The sequence below is a fragment of the Chrysochloris asiatica genome, unplaced genomic scaffold (assembly GCF_000296735.1).
Source record: "Chrysochloris asiatica unplaced genomic scaffold, ChrAsi1.0 scaffold00557, whole genome shotgun sequence".
Taxonomy (NCBI): domain Eukaryota; kingdom Metazoa; phylum Chordata; class Mammalia; order Afrosoricida; family Chrysochloridae; genus Chrysochloris; species Chrysochloris asiatica.
In genome coordinates this window covers 357657-367928 of record NW_006409075.1, presented here as the reverse complement: position 1 = coordinate 367928, position 10272 = coordinate 357657, and the positions used below count along the sequence as shown (strand labels likewise).

The window sequence follows — 10272 nt, the reverse complement described above, 5'->3', positions numbered from 1 at the left end:
TGAAAGCAGCTAGGGAAAAGAGAAATATAACATACAAAGGCAAGCAAATCAGATTTAGCTCAGATTTCATGCAGAAACCATGCAGGCAAGAAGGCAATGGGGATATAATAAAACCCTGAAAGAAAAAAGCTGCCACCCAAGAATCCTCTACCCAGCAAAGCTGTCAATCAAATATGATGGTATAATCAAAACATTCCAGGATAACCAGAAGCTAAGGGATTTTGCCAAAGCCAACCCTGCTATGAAGAACATCCTAAAGGATTTTCTGTGAACTGAGAATCAACAGGAACACATAACAACTATAGAATGACATACATGGCAGCATCAACCTGAATTCAGTTGACAAATGAAAGAGTCAAGAACAGAATAAAATGATAAGAACAGAGGATCTGGGAGGTCAGTCTATGATCAAAACACTCTTAAATGGAGGGTAGAACTAATGGAATATATAAGGTAACCACAGTGGGGTTGGGGTGGGGGGTTTACTTTGGGTGTTGGTATAGTTTGAAGAGGGTGAATAATACTAACATCTTTGACTGCCTTATGAATATTAGTTTTCCTTGCCTACTCTTGCAAAATAGACACCTGAGTAGGACGGAAAGGAATGGTGGGAAACATGATTGACACTTGAGTGGGATAGAAAGGAATGTTGGGAAACATGATTAGAGAAAACTTGTAAGCCCGCCTTCAGCCAATAACTGATTGGAATACCTAAAAGGGATTCTACAACTTGTAGTAGTTACTCTAAATACAACAGAGAGGGAAAGAGTCTTTAAATCAAGTATCAATGCTATCCGCTCTGTACACAGGGTTGATAGGGATGAGCAACTTAGACACTGGCTACCTAAAATGAGGGGACAATAAAGGCATGAATTGACTGGCTTACATGGTTTCAAGAGGGAGTTTAAGAGTAAGGGGGGTGGGATGAGTCCCCACTGAATAGCTGTCATCCTGTCTAGATGGGTCTGTGGGAAAGAGATGGGGATAAGATCGTAAGATTCAATAGCAAATAATTGTTATCATGACTAATTGTGACTGTCACAATTGTAAAGGTAGAAGTTTTGTAACAAAAAAAGGGGAGTGGTTAATCTTACAGTACAGCAACAGAGGACCCTAGGACCATTAAGAGAGAAGTGCACAAGCAGAGTGCGGGACCTTATCCAGAGAAGCAGCAGCGCCAGAGATGGAGGCAGAGATGGGGGCATGGAGAGGGGGAATGGCTGAGGACTCCAGATTCATGGACTAAGAAGAGAAGGACTAAGAGCTGGTGGCCAGGAGCAGACTGGCAGAATGTGCCTTTTGGAGATGTAAATTATTATATATGCCTGAGTGGGTTTTTTTGTTTGTATGTTTTTTAAAAAGCTAAAGTGAATAGAGAGAAATACTGTTAACTGATGGTACATGGAGGGGATTATAATCAATTTAATGAAACAAGGTGTATTATTTGTTGAATGTAAAACTGATGATATGCCTTATAAACTTTCACTCAATCCACATTTCAAACCTTAAAAAAAAAAAGTATGTGAGGAGATCATATGTCTCTTAAGTAAATTGCCTGGGACCACTCAGGGAGGTGAAAGTTCCAGTGAGTGCCTTTTTCATTGTGTATTTTGAGAAGTGGAATGTATCCCTAGGTTATTTTCAGTAATGTCTGGCTCTCCAATAAGAAGGAATATCCTGGTTCAGCTTTGTATTGTGGCCTTCGAATGTACAGATATATGTTATGATTTTGATTTACATTTTTACTATCTGTGAAGCAAGAGATTCCCATAATCCTTCCTCCTGAATGGAAGACTCCCAGGAGTTTGTGAAAAATATGCAGATAGGCCATTTGGCGGCCAGGGCACCCAGTGCAAAGTTGACTGCCTGAAGTTTGGTCAGTTATGCGACCCTTGGGTCCCATTCTTTATCAGGGACATCCTGGTGGGTGACTGGAAATCTGCAACATATCACTGAGCTTCATCGCTGTGACAGGGGCATTGGCACCTGCATAGTCCAGTAACTCCACTGCTATTCATTTAATCCCAAGGATTTCCCTGGCAGTCAGTAGGCCTGGAGGTCGAGGGGCCTTCTCCAACACCAAGGGATCTGGCAAGGGCCACCTCCTCCCATAGGTGGAATGTGCCAGAGCACCCAGGTTTGGCTCTACCCTGTATCCAGGAGGTGTCAGTAGCCAGGCTGAGACTGTTGGGTACTCTTTTCAAGACTTAAGATGTAATAGACAGAAGGGTCATAGGTTCAGGTTCTGTAAAAAACCTCTGTTTCGAAGAAAGCCCACTATGTGGCACAGGGGCGAGGGTGTTAGATGTCTATGGGCAACTTATGACCAACACAGGTGGTCCAGAAACTCCAAGAGGCAGGAGAAGAGGCCGCACAGGCTCAGGGCATTGTTTGGGATGTTGACTGGCGTTTGGGTAGATTTTATAGGTTGTTATTGGAGGATCCCCATTCAAGGTGAGCTTCATTATACATAGCATCAGTGAGATTAAGTAAAAATTGTGAATGAGGATTGTGTTGCATTTAGAACTCAAAAAGGACTAAAACATGTTGGGCTTGTGTGTCCTTATGTAGTGTGTTAAACAAATCTCCGGGGAGGATATCATTGTCAAACCTGTGTTGCTGGAGAAAGGTGGATACAGTTAAAACCTTACCTGCAGGGATTGTATGTTGATGAGACTGCTGAGGGTACCCTTTGGGCAGCCTGATAAAAGTTCCTTCAGAGGTGAAAGCAAGCTGCAGATAGAGGCTGTTAGAATAGGCTTATTAGCCAAATCCAGTAACTGTTCCTGGTGTGATGGTGTAGGATAAGCACTGGACTGCTAATCATAAGCTGTTCAAACCCATGAGCCATTAATTGGAAATCCTATACAGTTGACTTTAGGATTAGCAGTTCAGTGCTCATCCTCCGCCACCATAACAGGATTAGTTACTAGTTACAGCACTAGTTGACTAGCTTACTAGGCAAGCACAAACCATTTGCACTACTCAAGGTCCTTAATATTTACACACATTTTTAAAAGAAAAATACAACTCATGGTATAATTTCAAAATTATTCCTACTTTAGGCAAAGCACAGAATGGTTGTTATTATCCTAGGGTCACACAGTAAATGGTGGAACCAGGATTGGAAATCAGAGTTCAATAACTTAATTAAGAAGTGATGAAGGCCCAAAGTAGGGGAGTGAGAATCAGTAAGTCAGTATAAAAAAATAATGACGCAGGTGACACTTCAGAAAAGAGCAAAAGACTTTGAGTGAGGTTTTCAGTCTCCTGGAGGTGGACAGAAAGATTTGGGAGGGGGAATTAAGTAGAGATGCCTGGAGGACAGCATTGTGGAGATGTACAGCATGCATTGAAAATACATACCTGGGGCTCAGTGGGAACTGTCAACATAGGGATGATAGTTGATGGGAGAGGATGAATGTGGTGGAGCATACGATGTCTAAATGATAAAAACTTATTAATTATTATCAAACACCTTAAGGCAATGAGTTGCTGGGCCTTGGGGCTCCAGACTATAGTTTCAAGAGATGCTGTGGTTAATTGGCTTACCAGTCCACAAAGACAATGTTCTACATCTTACTTTGGTGAGTAATGTCTGGGATCTTGAAAGCACATGAGAAGCTATGTAAGGTGCAGCTATTGATTGCTCCATGTACAGAGGAAAGAAGAGTGGTAACTGAGTTAATTCATCCAATGGACTAATGGATCATATGAACATCAATCTTCATGCCTCTGAGACCAGAACTAGAAGTTGCCCGACTATTACTACCAACTGCTTTGCAAGGGATCACATTAGATGGTTCCAGATAGAGTGGGATAAAATGTGGAACAAAACAAGACTGGGTTTACAGGTCAGAAGGAGACTGGAGGAACCTGAGACTGTGGCCCTCGATCACCCTTCAGGTCTATAAGGAAACTCACCCTCGTAGCCCAGTTTTCAACACAACAGTAGATAGGTGTATAGGGGAACTAGTAAGGTATGCTGTTAGGTGCCATCGAGGCGGCACCGACTCATAGCGACCTTCGGCACAGCAGAACGAAACACTGCCCGATGATCCTCCTTGGCCAACCACGCTAGAGCCCATTGATGCTGCCACTTTGCCAATCCATCTCGCTGGGGGTTTTCCTCTTTTTCTCTGACCCTTCACCTTACCAAACATGATATCCTTCTCCAGCGACTGGTCCCTCCTGACAGTATATCCGAAGTATGAGAGACAAAGTTAGGCCATCCTGGCCTCCAAGGAGCACTCTAACATCACTTCTTCCAACACAAATCTGTTGGGTTCTTTTGGCAGCCCATGCCATTTTCAATATTCTCCAACACCAACACCCCACCATGAAATGGTCAGTCATTCAAAATCAAAAGGGCAACACTTCACTGGTAAAAATACTTATTTCAAACCTAGAAATACTAATTTTAAACCTAGCAATAGGCAGAGAGAATACAATTATTAAATAATCGTTATACGATTTCCTTCTCAGCCTTTACCAAAACATTAATGAACCGTTCTGTAAGCAATTAATCATTGAGATGAATCAAAGTGTATGCTTTGTTGATTGCAAAACTGATGGTCTTGTCTGTTCACAATGGTGGTGGTTATGTGCCCTGCAGTCATAGCAACCCTGTATACAGTTTCCAAGGCTGTAAATCTTTACAGCAGAAAGCCTCATCTTTTCCCCGCAGGACCACTGGTAGTTTTGAAACTGCTGACCTTGAGATTAGCAGCCCACGCTCCTAACAGCCCACGCTCCTAACCACTACGCTACCAGAGATTCTTCAATTCACAATAAAAAATTTTTAAACCACAAAAAATACAGGTAGCGACTAGGAACCGGAAACAGGTTTGGGGAAGGCAGGGATTGGACGAATCTTGCAGCAGGGCTTCCGGAAGTTGAAGGTTTTGTTTCTGAGGGGGAGCTTTTTCGAGTCGGACCGAAGTCCGGAAGTCAGTGTCCCTTGGCTATAGTGGTCTGGGCGGGAGGCAACGCGGAGGGTGAAGGTATAGATCGCCTTCTGGGAAGCCGGAACCGTGTGTTTTGGGAACATGTGCGGCCTCAAAAAAAAGCAAATCTATTGCCGAGTTCGAGTCTGTAAATGTTTGTTGTTAAGTGCCATCGAGCCGATTCCAACTCAAAGCGACCCTGTATAGGGTTTCCAAGGAGTGGCTGGTGAGCTTGAGCCGCCAACCTTGCGGTTCAAACTGACCTTGAGGTCGACTGCTTATCCTACAGCACCACATCAGGACTCTGCCATAATAAGGACGTACAATTAATTGCTTACAGCACGGTTCATTAACGTTTTGGTAAAGGCTGAGGAGGAAATCGTATAATGCTTATTTAATAATTGTATTCTGTCTGCCAATTGCTAGGTTTGAAATGAGTATCTTTGGGTCAAGGTTGGTCCTTTCTTTACATGAAACAAAATGATTAGATTAGAAAGTTACAGGCAAAGATGAGGTGAGTTACCATATATAAAGTAGTCCAAAAATTTCCAGGTATTCTGGTTATCTGAGGAAAAATTTCCAGGTATTCTGGTTACCTAAATCGTGAGCATAACAACTTCATCTGTACTATAGAGGACCAGCCAGGGCCCTGGGTTCTTTCCCAAGTATGGTGGTAAAGAACTCTGCAGGCTTAGAAAGATAAGAATGCTAAATGTGTTTGGGGGATGGAGTTTTTTGCTTAATAGTTCTGTATACTTTTATTAGACTCTTGGTATGGTGCTGTAGGATAAATACTGGACTGCAAACCACAGGTCACCAGTTCAAACTCACCAGCTGCTCCTCTAAAACCCTGTATAGAGTCGCTCTGAGTTGGACCCAACTCGATGGCACGTGACAACAACATACTTTTATTTATCAGAATTTGCCAACATTTACTTAAATGTTAGCAAGAATATTTTGTTAGTGAAATTAGTTGTAATGTTAACTTTAAAAAAAAAAAAATTTTTTTTTTCATTGTGATTTGGGTGATATAATGTTAACTTTTCAACAAAATCCATCTGTGGTCTTTCTGGTTTTGTGCAGTAGAATCCTGCCTATCTCTGAAATGCAGTTAACACATCAGCTGGACTTATTTCCCGAATGCAGAGTGACCCTTCTCTTATTCAGAGATGTGAAAAATGCTGGTGACTTGAGGAAAAAAGCCATGGAAGGCAGTATTGATGGGTCATTAATAAATCCTACAGTGGTAAGTGCAAAGTGTGAGAATTCATGACCCAGATGGGGCATTTAATAATATGTTAATTTTACTTTATGTTACAGGTTAACCTAAAATTCTTTCCTGGTCAAGTAAAAAGATTCTTATGAACGCTGTGGAGTCAGATTTGACCAACCTTGAATTTTACATGGACAGAGCAAAAGTATCAGTCCCTGTCAAAGCAGATAGGACAGGTTGTGGTGCTGGCTCTGACATAATGACCAATGCCCAAGTTTCTGTCTTGTCATCTGTGGAATAAAAACTAGGAAAAGCTCTCTGATGGAGGCAGAGTGTACACTCTGAAGAATCATTACTAGAATATAATCCCAGCTCTGCCACTATTGTGACTCAGAGCAAGTCATATTGTTGTTAAGTGCCATCGAGTCGGTTCTCATTCAATGACCCTTTATAGGGTTTCCGAGGAGTGGCTGGTGGGTTTGAACCACTGATCTTGAGGCTAGCAGTCCAGTGCTTAGTCTACAGCTCCATACCTGAGAAAGTCATATCCAACCTTTATATATAAAGGTGTGTACAATGTTCTTGCACTGTTTTAAGTGCTTTACATATAGTCACTTGACAGTAACTCTATGAAGTAAGTACTGTTATTACCTACATCTAACAGCAGTAAGTATAAAAACAGTAAGGTACTTGCCAAAGTTCTCTAGATGGTAAATAGCAGAGTTGGAATTCAAATGTTGATGTTCTGTGCCTTGGTTTTCTCGTCTATTACTTGTATATAATATCAATTTTTTAGTTTCAAGGAGTAAAGAAAGTAATCAAAATGTTTACAATATGGATTTCCCATATTATTGTTGTTAAGTGCCATCTACTTGGTTCTGTGTCAGGAATGGCTAGTGGGTTTGAACCTATAACTTTGAGGTTACCAGTCTAGTACTTATCCTACAGCATCACACTATGACGCCTCCATAATATTATGGTTAAGTGCTGTCCAGTCAATTCTGACTCATAGCAACCTTATATAGGGTTTCCGAGGAGCACCTCGTGGGTTTGAACTGCTTACTTTGTGGCTCACAGTCCAATGCTGATCCTACAGATCCATATTGTTGTTGTGTTAAGTGTCGTCAAGTTAGTTCTGACCCATAGCAACCCTGTATAGGGTTTCTGAGTAGTGGCTGGTGTGCTTGAACCGCCGACCTTGCAGTTCAAACAGACTTTGCAGTCCAGAGCATTAACCTACAGCGCTACGTCAGGACTCCAATGCCACAATGCTGTTGTTGGTGGTGCCATCAAGTTGGTACTGACTCTTAGAGACCCTATGCACAACAGAACGAAACACTGCCCAATCCTGGGCCAACCTCATAATTGTTTCCACGCTTGAGCCCATCGATGCTGCCACTTTTATCTTGCAACTTTAAAATTCTATGATTTCCTGAATACCCAGGCCCTTGAGAGAGAGATTTTGGAAATACAGTTCATAGGCATTATGAAAAACTGAAACAGCCTGATGCTAACATTATCATGTGGTGGTGGTGGTGTGTGCCATCGAGTCAGATCCAACTCAGAGCAAACTTGTATAGGGTTCCTGAGAACTACTGACCTGTGGTTTAACTTGTAGTAGGGTGTCCATTTTCAGAGTGATCCAGATTCTCTTTATAATTGTTGTTTTGTTTTGTTTTTCTCTTTGGTAGATTGTCGATCCATTTCAGATACTTGTAGCAGCAAACAAAGCAGTTCACCTCCACAGACTGAGAAAAAAGAAGACAAGAACTTTATCTACTGAAATTATTTTCAACCTTTCCCCAAATAACAATGTAATGCAGTCTACTTACTTATTTTCTGTTGTGAAAACAGCATGTGTTTTACTCAATGTAGGATTGGAAGCTAAATTCTTATTGTTAGTAATAAGTAAAGAACGCCTGCACAAAGCGGCTAGGCTCAGCTCAACTCAGCTTAGCCTCTTACTAGAGAAAGAAGCTTTGGAGTCCTTTTACAAATAAAGAAACCAAAACTTAGCTACATTAAGTGAGGATAGTTTTGTTCTTATGACCATAGAAGGTCAGGGAGACCTCCTCATGAGTTTTTGCTTCAGAAAGTGTCAGAGTCTGAATGATAAAACATCCAGGCATAGATATTTTGTGTTATGTCCATCTCTGACTCCCCCTGTAAATTTGATGATAGAATCCATGTCGTTGCCATACACGGAAAGATTGTGTGTTACCTGCCTACCCATCCACTGCCATGGAGTCGTTTCCAACTCATAGTGACCCTATAGGACACAGGAGAACTGCTCTGTAGAGTTTCCAAGGCTGTAAGTATTTACCAAAGCAGACGGCCACTTACAGAGCAACTGTTGGATTCAAACCACAATCTTTCAGTTAACAGCCCAATGCTTAACCCGCTGCACTACTGGGCTCCTTTTCATGTTACCTAGAATAGCCTGTAACACATATTCACAGAGCTAGTGCATAGCAAAAGTAATAAAGGTTAATGAGCTAAAGACATTTGGCACTTGGCACATGGAAAGATGACTGAAATTCTGCTGAGGAGGTTACTACTAATAACAACACAACTGGGTTTTAATAGCAAGAGAAGAGTTAGGAACTTGGTGTAAAATAGGAGGCTTCAAAAGCTGGTGGAAAAAATCCTTTTTTCCATGAACTTTTTGGAGCCTCCTCATACAGAAGACTGAAAAGTTTATAAAATATACTTAGCTTGGTATAGAATTCCCAAGTTCTGGAGTGGAATTTACCAGATAATTACTCTTTGTTTGAGATGATTTAAGATCATTTAAGAAAGTATTCAACTAATGTTTGTTGAGTATGTCCCTGCCCAAGTCACAGTTTTGGAGCAGAAGAAAGAACTGTGTTCTTGAGGAGAGGCAGACTGCAAGATAGAAGTTACAGTTATTGTTAGATACTATTGAGTAAGTTCCACTCAGCAACTGTATGTACAACAGAAGAAAACACTCCCCAGTCCTACACCATCCTCACAATTGAGAAGTCACCATACACTCAGATAAATGATTTAATAAGATACTAATTCATAGGAGAAGTGGTGAGCCAGCAATTCATTCTGTAGGAAAAAGGAGGCAGTGGGGAATGACATTTGAATTGCATCTTAATGGATGAGTTCACCAGCTAAGCAAGAGGCAGTGGTGAGCACAGGCAAAGCAAAAAGTATGAAATGTGAGGGGATCCCCTAACAGTCTGTTCTGTCTATAGACAGTAGGAGTGCATGGCTAGAGGGTTCCCTTGGAGTCAGGGAAAGGCATGTTTTGAGTGCTACACCAAAAAGTCTGCTGGATTTTGTAATGAAGCACAGCTGTCAAGCAGGAAATACTTCAAGGAGAGAAATAAATAGTAGGTGTTGGAAATGGATTGTTGTTAAGTGCTGTCGAGTTGGTTCCGATTCCTAGCAACCCTGTATAGGGTTTCCGAGGAGCAGCTGGTTAAGTTTGAACTGCTGACCTTGGGTTATTGAAGAGCAAACCTGTAGACTTAGAGCAGCGTTAGCTGTGAAATACAGAACCTGACCAGGGTAGAGACATAGGACTGAAAAGAGGGCAGATGGGAAAGATGTTTCAGATAGAGGAAATACTGAGGTGCTTTCTGTTGATGCTTTGTTTTTTTCCTTAGATTTCAGAGGCTTTGAAGAAATTTGGTATTTCAGCAAATGACACTTCAATTCTGATTGTTTACATAGAAGAAGGAGAAAAACAAATAAATCAAGAGCACCTGATATCCCAAGTAGAAGGCCACCAGGTTTCTCTGGAAACTCTTCCTGAATTAACCAATATTACAGAAGTCAAAAAGGTTGGTAGATCATTACCTTTAGGAAGAGTGTGATAGATGAGAAATAATGTTGACTCTGTCTGCTTATTGATCACCAAGCCTCCTGTTTTTCTAACTTTTAAAAAACATTACTTGAAAAATAATTGGAGCTACAAAGAACTGGAAGGTGCAGGTTTATATAAAATACAACTAGGACACTAGTTTACAAATGCATTCTTCACTTTAAGAATAAGTGGGTGACTTCATATACCAGGCTTCCATGTTGTTGTTGTTAAGTGCCATCAAGCTGATCCCTGCATAGGGTTTCTGAGGCTGTAAA

The 10272-nt window shown here is 41.3% G+C and overlaps 1 protein-coding gene across 1 annotated transcript; it reads left to right on the top strand.

The window, feature by feature from the left end:
* Positions 1-6034: 6034 nt before the first annotated feature.
* On the top strand, positions 6035-10007 carry TPRKB (TP53RK binding protein). Its single transcript, XM_006877697.1, has 3 exons — positions 6035-6192; positions 7851-7973; positions 9798-10007. The coding sequence occupies exons 1-3, from the start codon at positions 6052-6054 to the stop codon at positions 10005-10007; spliced, it is 474 nt and encodes a 157-aa protein (XP_006877759.1). The 5' UTR covers positions 6035-6051.
* The last annotated feature ends 265 nt before the right edge of the window (positions 10008-10272 follow it).